The sequence below is a fragment of the Tamandua tetradactyla genome, chromosome 6 (assembly GCF_023851605.1).
Source record: "Tamandua tetradactyla isolate mTamTet1 chromosome 6, mTamTet1.pri, whole genome shotgun sequence".
NCBI lineage: Eukaryota > Metazoa > Chordata > Mammalia > Pilosa > Myrmecophagidae > Tamandua > Tamandua tetradactyla.
In genome coordinates, this window is record NC_135332.1 from 177120870 (window position 1) to 177135333 (window position 14464).

The 14464-nt window shown below is 52.5% G+C and overlaps 1 protein-coding gene, 1 long non-coding RNA gene and 1 other non-coding gene across 3 annotated transcripts in view; 1 reads left to right on the forward strand and 2 right to left on the reverse strand.

Moving 5' to 3' along the window:
* The window catches only part of TG (thyroglobulin), a 234772-nt gene extending 222485 nt beyond the window's left edge, over positions 1–12287 (forward strand). Inside the window, exons 46-48 of the mRNA XM_077167733.1 lie at positions 3593–3727; positions 4998–5185; positions 6162–12287. Coding sequence (XP_077023848.1) covers positions 3593–3727; positions 4998–5185; positions 6162–6280 — 442 coding nt within the window. The 3' untranslated portion in view covers positions 6281–12287. The remainder of the gene's footprint in view (positions 1–3592; positions 3728–4997; positions 5186–6161) is intronic.
* Positions 4363–6692, reverse strand: LOC143689073 (uncharacterized). The gene is made up of 3 exons (XR_013178540.1): positions 6443–6692; positions 5668–5760; positions 4363–4780 (listed from the first exon to the last, which is right to left on the reverse strand). It is a non-coding gene; the product is annotated as an uncharacterized LOC143689073 (long non-coding RNA).
* Positions 12143–12333, reverse strand: LOC143689249 (U2 spliceosomal RNA). The gene has a single exon (XR_013178702.1). It is a non-coding gene; the product is annotated as a U2 spliceosomal RNA (small nuclear RNA).
* Positions 12334–14464: the final 2131 nt, after the last annotated feature.

A 14464-nucleotide genomic window follows, 5' to 3' on the forward strand; every position in this document is an offset into this window, starting at 1 on the left:
CAGGGATAAGCACGTAAGCACGCCACTAGCCCAGACCTTGAAGACAGGATGGAATGGATGAAGCCTCTGCTGAGAAAGATCGTCTTACACACAAGGCACAGCATTTTGCGTTTGCTATGCATTGCAGCAAACTCATAGTCCCCCGAAATCCTGTGGTGGAGGTTAAAGATCTTCAGTGTCTCTCTTCGGGAAAGGAAAAGTGAATGGGCATGTGAGAGGGAAACGGGGCTGAGGATTTCAGTATTTTATTGAAGAATTTCATTCATGTCTGAGACAAACATGATCATATCCCCATTTATAGATGAGGACACTGAGACCCGGAGAGGTTATGTCTTGTCCAAAACTGCACAGCCAGTAAGTGGTTGGGCTGGGATTGGACCGAGGATGCTGGTGTCAAAAACTTCTTTCTATTCACTGCACCATTTGAAATGCAGCCTTTTTAGGGAGAAAGAAAGAGTAGACAAAACCACTGTGGTTGGCAAAATAATGGCCCCCAAAATGTCCATTGCTAATTCCCAGAACCTGTGAATAAGCTACTTACATGGCAAATGGGCTTTGCAGATGGGATCAGGCGAGGCCCCTGAGAGGGGGAGGCCAGCGTGGGTTGTCCACGTGGACCAACCTGATCCCTCGAGTCCTTGACAGCGGCAGGAGGGCCAATAGTGCTTCAGAGAGAGGGAGAGCTGGACTCCATCCACTGTTGCTGCTTTTGATGGTGGAAGAAGGGGGCCGTAAGCAGCAGCCTCCAGAAGCCTCTAGAAGCTTCTAGAAGCTGGGTATGGTCCTCAGTGTACAGTCAGCAAGAAAAGCTGACCTCAGGCCTCCAGCCACAGGAACTGAGGTCCGCTAGCCTCGGAAGAGCAGGGAAGGGCCTTCTCCAGAGCCCCCAGGGAAGGCATCGAGACCCAGGACGACTTCCCGCCTGCAGAGCTGTACGACGTTACCTGTGTGTTGTTTTCAGCCGCCTGTGCAATCCTTTCCTATGGCAGCACTGGATAGCTAGCCCCACCGCTTTCTCAGACGGGCCTCCCGAGAGGCAGGACAGCTGTTCGGCCTCCATGGCACGCTGACGGTGGGAAACGCAGTCAGACACTTCAGGGCAATGGAATGCAGTGGGAATCCCGCCTTCATTCTGGCTTCCCTGGCTCCTCGGAGGCCAGCACGGAAGGGGTGAGGGGTTAGCTGTTGAGGAAGTTCCAGCTTTCAACCAGGGCTGATGCTGATGGAGGAAACCCACAGGAAAGTCAGAGAGGAGCAGCCCTGGCTTGGAGTCACAGAACTAGGGGTATGAGCTGGCACCGCTGTTTGACAGCTCTGGGGACTTGGAAAGAAAATCGCTGAGTCTCACCTTTCTCCACGGCACAAAGGAGCAGCAGAGCCATCCACGGGGCCGTCGGGATAATGCGGCTGGAAGTGATGCCAAAACCCCAGGTTTGGCCGTCGGTGAGAGATTGTTTGATCACCATTGTAGGAGTCTGCCTGGCAGTTTTTTGTGTGAGCTCCCTTCCCTTTACAGACTCTAAAGCGCCATCAACGACGCCTGCCGTTAGTACTTTCTAGGGGTGCTCAGCCCCCACGTGCAGACAGAGCTCGGGATCAGGTGGGCATGATGGCTTGCAACGTGCCGACGGTGGCATTTGCGGTGCAGCTGCTGGAACATGTGTGCCTCAGGCCTCCCAAGGTGCCTAGCATGCAGGGGCACACGGGGGCATGCAGGGACCCCCAGGACACAGCAACTGTGAACAGTCACCGAGGAGAGCTGGAAGGGCAGCTGCAGAGTCTGGGCCCTGTCCTGGGGTCGCCACTGGGCTTCTGGCCCTCGATCCTGGCTTCAGGTCCCAGGATCCTGCCAGCTGGGGGTGAGACTGGTCGCTTCTTGCTTCCCTGCTGGGACTACGGCGGCAATGGAACCGGCTTTAGCGTGGCAGACATCAGGTGGTGATGCTGCCCCCACTTCCCGCAGGGCCTTGCAAGTGGGTGCTCCACACCTCATGGATGCTCACCCCTCTGAGATGTCTTCCCGTGTCGGAAGAGGGATGATGAACGCTGGCCACGTCGCCGTAGCAGCCTGCACCGGCAGAGGCGCATGCTTCAGCCCGGGTTTTAAGTAGGGAGTCTACATGTAATGGCTCCGTTGAGCTTCCTAGATTGGAGTGTCCCCTTCAACACTAAGCACTTGAGGGTCCCATGCCAGCCTCTTAGGGAAAACAGTGAGTCTCCCCGCGTTGTTGCCGGAGGCAGCCCGCCCAGCCTACCCCTGCACAGGGCAGCGCACCCAGCCCAGCCCAGCACAGGGCAGCACACCCAGCCCAGCCCAGCACAGGGGAGTGCACCCAGCCCACCCCTGCACAGAGCAAAACACCCAGCCCGCCCCTGCATGGGGCAGTGCACGTCACTCACCCCTAGGCAGCCTCCATACAAACCGCCTTTATCCTGACACCCCTCACTCACGTCCCTTCCCAGGACATCTGTGCTTCAGGTACAGCTGCCCATGGATGCCAGCCCTGTCCAGCCTGATGGGACTCACTAGGCATGCTCTCAGTCTCTGCTCAGAGCTGCTGCTCTTCCCTTAAAGACAGCTGGTTTGGCCCGGAGGCAGAGTGAAGTGATGAGAAAGAGCCAGGCCACGCTCACTGGTGTTACAAATACCTCCCATTTTCATCTTATTTCAGTCTTCACGACAACGCTGTGAGGTGGGGACTTACATAACCATTTCAAAGATGAGGAAACAGGGACTCAAGGAGGTCAGGTGACATGGGGCCAGAGGTGACCCAGGTTGGAGCTGAAGGGGCCAGACTTGGGTATGGTAGCCTGGAGCCCTCCTCTTCCCGTTAGAATCAGGCTTCCTGGAACACCAGCTTGGACCCGGCGCTGTGGTTTAACTTACTGTGCATCTCCGGGCAAGCCAGGAGAGCTCTCTGGGCCTCTTTATAACATTGGAGACTGGCTGGAAGTCCGCTCCAGCCTTCCCACCACAGTGTTTTCCTAGGCTCCTGCCATTCACTTCCCTGGCCCCTTCTACCACCGACTCCCGCTCAGCCCACCCAGACCACGCATCTGGCTTCCGTGTCTCAGTTCCCACCTTTCTACCACATATCAGATATTCAGTCACCAAGGATGCATTTATTGAACAACTGTGTGTACCAGGCACTGCACCAGGGCTGGCTGTGTGGCTAGAGGCCACCTGGGAGAGTGGTGAGCAAGGGCTGCTGGAGTGCCTGACAGGACTCAGAATGCAGGTTGTTTTTATTATTACTTTTTCGGTAATGGAGTAAACCTTCAGTGATACTATTACTGTCACAGTTGGGAGGTGGCCACAGGAGCATTCTCTCAGAAAACTGTTCCTGGGGTTTGTTTCAAGAGAACTAAGGGCCCAGCCTCAGGGGTGCGTCAACCAGTAGATGCACGTGAGTCCCATGGGCTGGGATAGGAGGCCAGGCCACCCCGCAGCTGAGCTCGGCTGGACGGGAGTCTCAGCATGGCGCGGGAGCAGGAAGTCTTGCTTTTGAGAGGAGCGTTGACGGCCACCTGGGTTTGCCCAGTGGTGCATCGCTCCTTTCCCTCCTGCTCCCTCTTCCCTTTGCTTTCTCAGCCTAGACTTGCTGGCAGACGTTCAGTTCGCCTTGGGGCTGCCCTTCTACCCAGCCCACCAGGGGCTGTTTACGCAGGAGGAGAAGAGCCTGTCCCTGCAGGTCATGCAGTACTTCTCCAACTTCATCAGATCTGGGTAAGTGTCCGAGTCCTGTCCACGGGCTTCCCTCCCCTTCCGCCGAATGCACAGGCCGCGTCCGCCAGGTGTGTCCACCCCGTCCCCTCATGCTCGTAGCCACCTGCCAAGGTCTCTGTCCCCTCACCCCCGGCCCACGTGCCTTTGCGTAGACTAATCTCCAGGAGGGGGTTCCCGTCGCGCCACGCCCCTCCAGCCAAGTGAGACACCGCTGCTCAGGCTTCCGGCCTTGACACGCCTGGCACTGGACGAGTCTGGCATGGGGCTGAACCTGAGCCGCCGGGGTGTTCAGCTGCAAACCTGGCCTCCCCCCCGGATGCCTGGGGTCTGCGCACCTCCCCTCCTCCACCGGCTCAGACTTTTTCAGGTGTCTTCTTGCGGGGGGAGGCAGGCAAAATCCCCCCACTTGAGAATGACTGCTTTAAGGTCAGACGAAGCGCGCGGGCTCGAGGCCCCTCGTCACCTCCCTCTGGACCCTGGTCCCCGGGACACCCTCCTCCAGCCCCGGGGGCACAGCTTGCCGCTTCTGCAACTGTCCCCGCTGCCCCTGTTCCCTCGTCTCCTCGCCAGACTCGCAGCGACTGCCGGGCACCGGGCTAGTGCCCTGGAGAGTTGGAGTCGTGGCCCAGCTGCGAGCTCCCCACAACCCGGAACTCAAAAATCAACCACAAGGCAAAGCAAAGCAGGGAAAATAGAATTGTATTCGGTTTGCCATGAGCGCTGAACAGAAAAAGGCACTCAGGTGTTTTAGGTGTTTCACTAGGGAAGTGGCATTGGAGCTGGGCCTTGAGTGATGGACAGACGTTCACAGACAGAAAGGAGATGCGGGACCCCGGGGGCGCCGAGGCAGGGGCTGAGAGCCAGCCTCGTGGGGAGCTGGGGTGGCGGGGTGGCCTGGCCTCACCTTCGGGCAGGGTCTGCATCTGGTGGCCACAGACGCCCGCGGTGGGTGCTGACCTCTTGGGAATGGACAAGGCTGCGGCCTCTGCCTTGCCCCGGCCGTGGACCAGCGGGGGCATTCCAGAGATGGGCTGTGGTGTACGAACGAAAGGACTGCAGGATAGAAATGGACCCTGTGACTGTCCTGCTCCTGCCACTGGGACGTGCCCTTGTGCCTCGCGTCCTCCCTTATCCTGGGAGCAGCCACCACGCACTGTGTAGAGCCGGCCCCTCGGGGGGTCCCAGTCTTACTTCCTCAGGTAAGTGGTCCCAAGTGATGAAAGGAAAGACGGGTTCCCTCACGGTGGTTTCCTTTTTCTCATTTCCCCAGAAATCCCAACTATCCTCATGAGTTCTCAAGAAAAGCGCCTGAATTTGCAACACCCTGGCCTGACTTTCTACCCCATGCTGGCGGAGAGAGCTACAAGGAGCTCAGCGCCCTGCTCCCCAATCAAAAGGGACTGAAAAAAGCTGACTGTGCCTTCTGGTCCCAGTACATCCAGTCTCTGAAGGCAACAGGTAGCAGAGCAGCCCTGTCCCCAGCGGGCAGTGGAGGGTCTGAGTGGAGGGGGGTTGTCCATCCCTGGGCATCCGCTGAGCTTGCTGGGTGGTCTGTGCTGCCCGTGGGGTCGCTGGGCCCTAGGATGCTAACTGCATGTCCTCTTCCCATGGGGAGCTCAGCCAGGGGCCCCTTTTCTGATGGGGACAGCAGGGAAAGTGGAAGAGGGACACAGGGAGGGGCACCAGGGTGAGCAGGGAAGCAGGGCTATGGGAGGGTTGAGGGGGAACCAGCAGCAGGAATTCTAGCCTAGAACACTGCAGGGGAAGCTTCATCCTCACAGCTGGATGAAGGCCAGGAGAGGGCATCTAGCCAGCAGAGAAAGGGGCATCTCCACCTGTTCTTGTAGAAGAGAACTTGGCTTGTGTATAGCAGAGGCATTAAGTGGAGAAAATGACTCATGCGAGGGTAATAAGGGAGAGAGTACAACAGGGCTCCTGACCTTAAGAAGCTTCCAGAACAGCGGAGGGGAACCACATAGCCCAATAAGTTTATGTCAGCTTTCCTGGTGCTGCGATGGACTCCTGCACCTAATCTGGTGGGGTGCAAAGGAGGGAGAAGTCACCTCTCCCTGGCAGATCTGGGAAGGCTTCCCAGGGGAGGTGATGCTGGGGCTGAGGTGTTCAGAACGGCAGTTCTTTGGGTGGGGAGGGATTGGAGTACAACATTCAGCAGGGGAGGGTCCTTGTCCGATATGTGTTTTAGAATCTAACTTCCAAGAACAGGTGGCTCTCCGTTGGTGAGCCGAAGTCCCAACGTTCCTTAGCACATCTTTACAGCCAGGTGATGGGCTTTGCCCAACCACGGGGTTGCTCTGGAGGCGTGAGTAAGAAAAGGTCACTGGAGTGGGCCTCTTTAAGCCAAAGGCAAAGGGGCTAGGAAGGGGAAGTCATGATCCAGGACTGGCCCAGCCCTCCTCTGCCCCTCCCATTTCAGACGATGCCAAGGATGGGCCAGCAGCAGGGAGCAAAGAAGAGGATGTGCTGCGGGGCTCTGGGCTGGAAGATGACCTCCTGGACCTCCCAGAGCCAGGCTCCAAGAGCTACAGCAAGTGACCAGCCTCTGTGACCCCCAGGTCACCCTCCATACAGCCGGATTGCCATCTGAGCCCCCCCCCCCAGGCTCTCAGTTGTCTGCTATGTACCCCTTACTCCTCTAAAATGGCCACTAAGTTCCAATAAAGTGTCTGAGTGCAGCGAGGCACCGGTGGTCCTGACCTGTTATTCAAGGGAGTCCTTGGGTCACACCACATCATGTCTTCATCTTCCTGAGGTTGGGCTCCCAGGAAGCAGTGTCCTTTGAACACATATTTATGGGGCATCCTGTATGGATAAGCCCCATGCTGGGTGGACCCTGCTCTCTAGAAGGAGAGAAAGACAGATACACAGACGTTTATAGTTACTCAGGGAAGGGGACCACGAAGACCAGTCCCCAGAGGGACACAGTCCCATCTGGATGTTAGAAAGAATTCCGTCTGAAGGTTCTAGAATGTTGGTAGGAGACGAACTTGGGCTAGTGTGATGGCCCAATGAGAGACAGTGCGGCCTGAATTCAGGCAGTGAGGATGGAGAGGGGGGAAGGAACGGAACAGGGGGCATCTCAGAAAATAGGACTGGCAGCATTTGATTGAGTGCGAAAAGAGGGAGGTGCAAGGAGACAGAACTGCCCTAGTTTTTGTTTCATTTGTCCCAGATAAACAAAGGTTTTAGCATTTACCCTCTTGAAGGACACACTTATGAATACAAATCATCTGCTTGAAACATGTTCTCTCTCTCTCTCTCTCTATCTCTCTCTCTCTCTCACACCCACCCACACACACACACACACACACACTCAGTAGAGTGGGTGGAGCTCGTTAGCCATTCCTGACAGGTGTCCCCTGTATCGTCCCATCTGGGTGCAGACCAAGACTTGGCCTGACTCCTGAGCTGGGACCCACCCCTGCCTTGGAGACGTGGAAGGCGCAAGGCCGGCCTCAGCCGTCACGGGCAGGGAGGGGAGCTCTTCCCAGGGCCCTGGCTGCTCCGCCTCGATGCCTGCGTGGGCCGTGCATAGGCCTCGGGCCCTGTGCTGTGTCCTGCTCTGGCCTTGCAGAGGCATTTTAGGCTCTTAGGTGGTTCAGTGCACGTAAATGTAACTAAAATGCCGCAGCCAGGGACACGCCCCAAGTGGGTGGCGCCGGGATTGGGCAGCAGCTCAGTGAGGCCATTAAGGCCCCAGAGTCTTCTGTGCCTTCATCAAGGGAAGCACCACATGAGTACCCCGCCCACACCTCTGTCTCCCTCAGTCAGCACCCCGGAGACACTGGATTAGGGTCTCCAGGGAGGCAGAACCAACAGGAAATACATATATATACAAAGTGCAAATATTATGAAGATTGATTGTAGGCATTGTCTCTGGTGACTGAGGGGATGGACAAGTCCAATGCCATGAATGGGGAACTTTGTTGAAAGTTTTCGATGAAACCCTGGCAGAAGCTGGCTGGCTCAAGTAGAGATGGAAATTCTCTCTTCTTCTTTTAACTGACTGGTTGAGACTTCTCTCACTGTTGAAAGTAGTCTCATTTGTTGGTTGTAGATGCAATCAGCTAAAGTTGTAATCAACTGACTGATGATTTAAACGCATGAAATATCCTCACAGTAACAATCAGACCCATGCTTGCTTGACCCAACAAGTGGACATCATAACCTGGACAAGTTGACACACAAAGGGGCCAAAGAAGTCAAGTGAGACAGGGCTGCTGGCTTTTCCTGGAGGAAAATCCTTCCTGAAAGTCCCCAGCAAGATGCCCCTGACATTTTGTTGACTGGAACTGATCACGTGCCCACTTTTAAGCCACCCACTGGGCTTGCCATAAGCCCCTTACACTCGGTGCAACTTGTTCTCTAGGGCAGGAGGTATTCTCACCTTGTCAACAAAACTGGGGTTCCATTAGCAGAGATGAGGGGATGCTGTGATTGGGTGAAGAACTGACAGCCTCCGCCACCTAACTAAACTTCTCTCTCCCAAAACAAGTCTCTAGCCCCCTCCTTGCTTGGTGTGGGGTGGGACTGACTCGAGACACCTCTTTACTCTTGTAGACCAGAGCGGGCTGTGAACAATGTGGCAGGTAAGAAAGTGATACCAGGAACCCCCAGCTGCCAGAGGTCGTGACCCTTAGCTCCAGGCCAAGGCTCCCTGGACCCGGGAATCTCATGGAGAGCAGGACACGTGGCGCGGGGGCAGTGTTCGATCTCGCTGGCAGTCATAGCGGCAGCAGCCTCGGCTCTCCTGAGGTGGGGGCAGATGGTGAGGGTGGGGGGTGAGGGGGGACTGCTATGGGACCCCCCCTGAGCTCAGACTCTGAGAGGAGGGAGAAGAAGGGGTGCAGGCTCAGTAAAGTGAAAATTCCCTACGGGGCCACAGCAGCTCTTCTCCTCCACTGTCTCCTTGGTGGGGACGTGGAATAAGGCGCGTCTGGGTGCAGAGTCCTGCTCCCATAGTTATTACTGACCCCCCGGGGAAATTCCTTTAACCCAGTGTCTGCCAGCCTTGGCCCTCTCTTAGGATCATCTGGGCACCTGCACAAAATCCTGACACCCCAGCCCAGAAACAGGGATTCCAAACGGACTGAAGAACCAGCACTGATCTTACACTCTCTGACCTTCAGCTTCTTCACCATAAAATGGCTTCATTTCAGTTCACTGGGTGAGCAACACTGAGGAAGTTAAAAGTGGAGGCAATTTTAGCTTTTCCTACTGTTTCCCATGTGTCAGGATGATAACCCACCCATCCCCACCACCGAAAGCTGTCTGCAACCTAACCCCTGGAACCTGTGAATTTTACAGTCCATGGTATCTTAGCCTCCTAGGGGGGGCCATTGCAAAGCACCTCAAACGAGCGGGCTTAACACAACCAAAATGTATTGCTACACAGCACCAGGGGCCAGAAGACTGAAGAAGGCATTGTGGACCACGCTCTCTCCTGTAGGGATGCCTGCTTCTTCTGGCTTCTAGTGTTTGCCAGCAGCCCTTGGCTTTCCTTGGTTGTAGGTGCAACTCCCCTTCCCCCAGTCACCGATGCTGTCATCCCTTGGCCTTCTCCTTTCTGACTCCCCTCTTCTCACAAGGACCCAGTCATATTGGATTAGGGGTCACCCTAACCCAATAGGGCTTCATCTTAAGTTGAATATATCTGCAAACAGTTTCCAAATAAGGTCATGATAATAGGCTCTGGGGTTAGGACTTCAGTATGTCTTTTGGCAGGACACAATTCCGCTCCTAACCCATGGCAAGGAGGATCCAAGTTTGCAGGTGGAATTAAGGGGTCTGATCAGCTGACTATAAAGTGGGGAGGTTATCCTGGTTTATCCTGGAGAGCCCAACATGGTCACATGAGTCCTTAAACGTGGAAGAGGGAATCTGAAGGGAGCACAGCCCAAGAAGGGCTCAGACTGACATGCTTTGAGGATGGAGCAGGGCGCCAGGAGCCGAGGAAAGCAAGCAGCCTCTAGTAGCTGGAAAAGGCAGTAACCAGATGCCCCCCTGGAGCTTTCAGAAAGGAACGCAACTGGCCAGCACCTTGACTTTAGCCCACTGGGGTTTGTGTCTGACTTCTGCTCTACAGAACTGTGAGATAATAAATGTGTGTTCTTTCAAGTCACTAAGCTTATGGCAATCTGTTGCAACAGCCACAAAAAAACTAACACATGATTGTATCTGCTCAGAGGGATATTTTATTCTGCCTTTGGATCAGACCTCAGGCATAGATCATTATTGTCCTGGTTATAAAAAATCTACTCCAGTCCAACATGAACACCCCAGAATCCGATTTGACTTAGCTTGCTCCTAAATTCAGACTTAGACCAGGAAACCACAGTGGTTGGGGAGGAGTTGTTCTCTTCTCCTCTCTCCCCATCCTCCCCAACTCCCTCCTCCCCATCCACCCGCTGCTGTTGGGGCTGCGAGAGTTGGCTAAGAAGGAAGAGGAAAGTTCCTACTTCGGTGTCCAGCTGTGGTTTATTAGCACCCTCCAGACCATCTAATAGGGTGTTCAGTGATTTCTCCTCAGTCTCTTCCTCCGGTCAAGGGTGAGCACACCCTCTCTGATCCCAGCTTCTCCCACAGCCCTCCCGCTTGATTAGGGACATCTCACCTCTCACAAACCTTTTTAAAATGACCCAGGACCCTCTTGATCCTCTGAAAAAAAATTGATCTACAGGAAACACAAACTGTACTTGCCTCAACCATCCCTAAAGCTTGTCATTCCCAGTCCAGTCAGCAGAGCAGCTCCAGCCTCAGCTTCCGGGGATATTTTCAGGCATGAGTCATGTCTCACTCACCGTGCTCCCCATGTTGCAGGGGACACTGGTCAGCTCTCTGAGGGTTTCTGGCCTCCCGCCTCTCGAGTCAAGGTGAGGGAGAAGCATTTGTCTCCCCAACTCACCAAGCTAGAGGAGGAGATTCCACCAGCTCTGTGCCTACTTTTCAAAGAAACCCTCAATCCCAACGTTTTAACCCGAAAATGGGTTGTACACATTTTATAAGTTGGTGGGTGGTGAGTGGTGGGCAAATGCAAAGGAGCCAGCTTGACCACACCCTTTGCCAACCCTGCATGGACAGTCCGGCTCCTGATGACACCTGTTATTTTGTTTTCACCCTTTGAAAACTGTGAAATAGAAAACATCCCATTTAACATGTTGTTGCAGTAACCAAGCATCCTAGGCAGATGTGCTGTACTGGTTGCGCAGTGATGCATGGGGACAGGAAGGAATGAAGTGCTATTCACAAAGCCTTTGCAGTTCACCATTGATGTGGGGGTACTACTACACGCCAGAGAAAAGGAGAGGTGGGAAACAGGAGGATCTAAAGGCCAGGAAATCATGCTCCTTGTCTTTGAACAGCTCTCAGTTGATTTAGGCAAGAAAGTATACCTGAAGATACCAGCTGTGGTGGCAGGGATGCTTGAGCTGGGGGAGGACCTTGGCCCATATTGCCACGAGGAGACTGAGACTCAGGCTGGGAAAGTGTATCCTGGGCTCCTTCTCACACATCACAGACACTCCCCCTGAAACCGCATGGAATTGCATCATCTCTCACCAAGTGGGATGGGTGGACATGCGTGGAAGGCAAGGCAGCCAGGAAGCTGTCATAACTTCTTCTCAAAGGTGAGGAAGGTCACAGTACACCAGGAGCAGGCTGAGGGTCATCCAAGTGTCAGTAGGTGACAGGGCATCTCACGGTGAGGATTGGCCTGATCTCCAGAGTCAGAAGAACACGAATCAAAAAAGGAAATGAAGAAATGAGCTCGTAAGTGCAGTCCTTAGTCTGAGTCAACTTCTGCTTGAGCTGGAAGCAGCCAGGAAGTTGGGGCAAGGGACCTTCTCAAAAGGAAGTTGTAAGACAACCTTGCAAGGTCTTCAACCTCCTCCCAGCCCTTTGCACAAAGGCAGAGGTCACAGCGAGAGATCAGGGCTTGTCCAGGTCCTCACTGAAAGCTGGGGAGATGTAAACAGTCCTTCCAGGCCATCCAAGGCCGTGAGGTAGTGCTCCCAAGGCAGGTCAGAGCACATCGTTATCACATGAGAATCTTTTTTTTTTTTTAATAATTTTTTTTTAAGACCTAGGATAGAACAGAGAGAGTGAGCCAGGAGCAGGTGACGCAGTTTATGGCGACAAGGAGAAGGTCTCTCGCAGGTTGGAGGAAGTACGGAACAAAGGGCCTGCATGCAGTACCAGTAGGGCAAAACTTGGGTTGGCCATCGCCACGAATAAAGGACGTGTCAGTAGAAAAGAAAGAAAGAGACGAAGAACGACCATATAAACAGCTCAGAAGGAAAAACACAAAGAGAGCTGTAGACATTCCGGTCTGGTAAAGAAAAGAACCAAAGGAGAAGAACAAGGAAAAAGCAAGTCTGTCTATTGGCACCGCAATTGAGGAGGGAGTGCACCGTTCCTGGAAGTACTACAATACCAGGTCGATGCGTGGAGTGGACAGAGCAAGCTCCTATTCCATCTCCCTGTTCCAAAAATCCATTTACTATATTGTCCTCGGATAGAGGACGTATCAGATTTTAAACTGATAAGAACAGATACTACACTTGATCTTAGCCAAAAGGCCGAGAAGCGATCACACGTGAGAATCTTAAGAACAGATTCCTGTTTTCAAACTTTTGAGAATACGTATGTCTAAGATAGGGCTTATAAATTTGTAATTCTAAATAAATAAGACCTACCCATAAGGAATTATCTCTTGTTGAACCCTTGACCACTGTAATCCCATTGTCCAGAAGTAACTACAAAAAATGCACAGTGGTAACATAAATATACACGGAGTTTCCTCTTTTAAGTGTAAAATTCCATGGTACTAATTACATTCACAGCATTGAACTCCTGTCACCGCCATCCATTACCAAAACCTTCTTGTCACCCCAACAAAAACTCTGCACCCACCAAGTACTAACTTTACACTCCCTCCTCCCCCCACCCAGCCCTTGGTAGCCTCCAATCTACTTTCTGTCTCTATGAATTTGCTTTTTCTGGGCATTTCATATCAGGGCAACCAGACCCTATCCGCCCTCTTCTGCCTGGTTTACTTCACCCAGCATAGCAATTCCAGGGCTTATCATGCTGCAGCATGCATCAGAACTGCATTCCTTTTTATGGCCGAAGTAACATCTTTTAACTGTCTCCATCCCAGTTCTTCTGGCGGACTGTCGCTCCCCTAACTCTAGTTAGTGTGAATTTACTTCTATTTATAATTTATCAACTTCCTACTAGAGCCATTAATTTCTTTCTTGGGAAAGATGAAGACTTGGCTCACTTATACCACCTGGCCTTTTGTCACATGCCTCCAAAAGTTGCCTGAGAGTATCGTTTTTACTTCTTCCTTTGGCTACTTCTGTAATTCTGAACAATGTCTTTCCTTTCTTAGTTCATCAATTTTCTAGCATTGTTGCAGCTTTCTAGTTAAATGAAGAATGTGCTTTGCTTTATACCATCTGTGCTCCTGGATTTACCTTGTCCATAACCTCAGCTAAGCGTCCCCTGCTTTGCCCACTTCCAACAGTTTGTTCGGTTCAAACAACTGAAAACCAGTTAACTTCGCTCACCGTGTTCACACATACCGATGTGTTGTTCACAGGCCAGGAGGGGTCCTAGAATTAAATTTCCTATGCTCAGTCCCTCTTTCAGTCCCTGGGGATTAAAGAGGAAAACTGCTATGCCTCAGGATGGAGTGGGAGTGATGGGAGGTTGTAGAAATGGGTGGTGGTGAGGATAGCGCCACACTGCGAATGCAACTAACCTCCCAGAGTTAAATATTGGAATCAGGTTTAAAGAAGACATTTTAGGGTATATATATATATATATATATAATAGAATATTATAATATTCTATTATTATAGAATATATAGAAATTCTAGAATTTCTATTATAGAAATTCTAGAATTCTATTATAGAATATATAGAATATCTAGAAATTAATATATAAAAGAATATATATATATATAATAGAATATATATAGGTAGAATAAAATTTTTAAAAAATTAGAGCTCTACATTACAAACAGTGAACCCTAATGTAAAAGGAGGGACTAAAGTTAATAGTATATTCATATTAATATTGTTTCATCAACTGTAACAAAGGAACCAAATTAATGCAAAATGTTAATGATGCGGAAAACTGAGTATGAGAAGGGGCTATTCGGGAACTTGGTATTTTCCGCATGATTATTCTGTAAGCCTACACTTCTCTAATAAAAAAAGAGAACACTATTAGTAACTGGAAGTGAACACCTCTTTGGCTATGTTCCTTTTATTTAAATGCTGCCCGCTTTTTCCCACAGCGCTTCTCACTTTGCTCAGCAGGTTCAGTGGGGCCCAGCTTGCCCCAGGGCCCGAGAAGACGGCAGGTCTGGCCGACAAAGCCCGCAGCTCGACGCCCTTTGAAGGACGAGCTAGAAATACCCGGGGCCGTTCAGAAGAGGAAGGCGCACACCTGAACAACCAAGAACACGTCAATTCAACCAGAACAGACGGGGGCCCAGAGCCCGCCGCTCACCTCCCCTTAGCGTCTGCACAACTTGGGGTGTCCAGGCACCGCAGGCCAGCCAGTTCTCCCCTCTTGGCTGCCTTGGGGAACTCCAAGGGGTCCCCCAGGAAAGTCACAAACACAGGCTGAGGCGAATCATGTTCGGCCCTGGGCAGCCTCCCCCTCTGGGGAAGAGGGAAAGTGGTCACTGATGGCAGATTCTGGGGTGG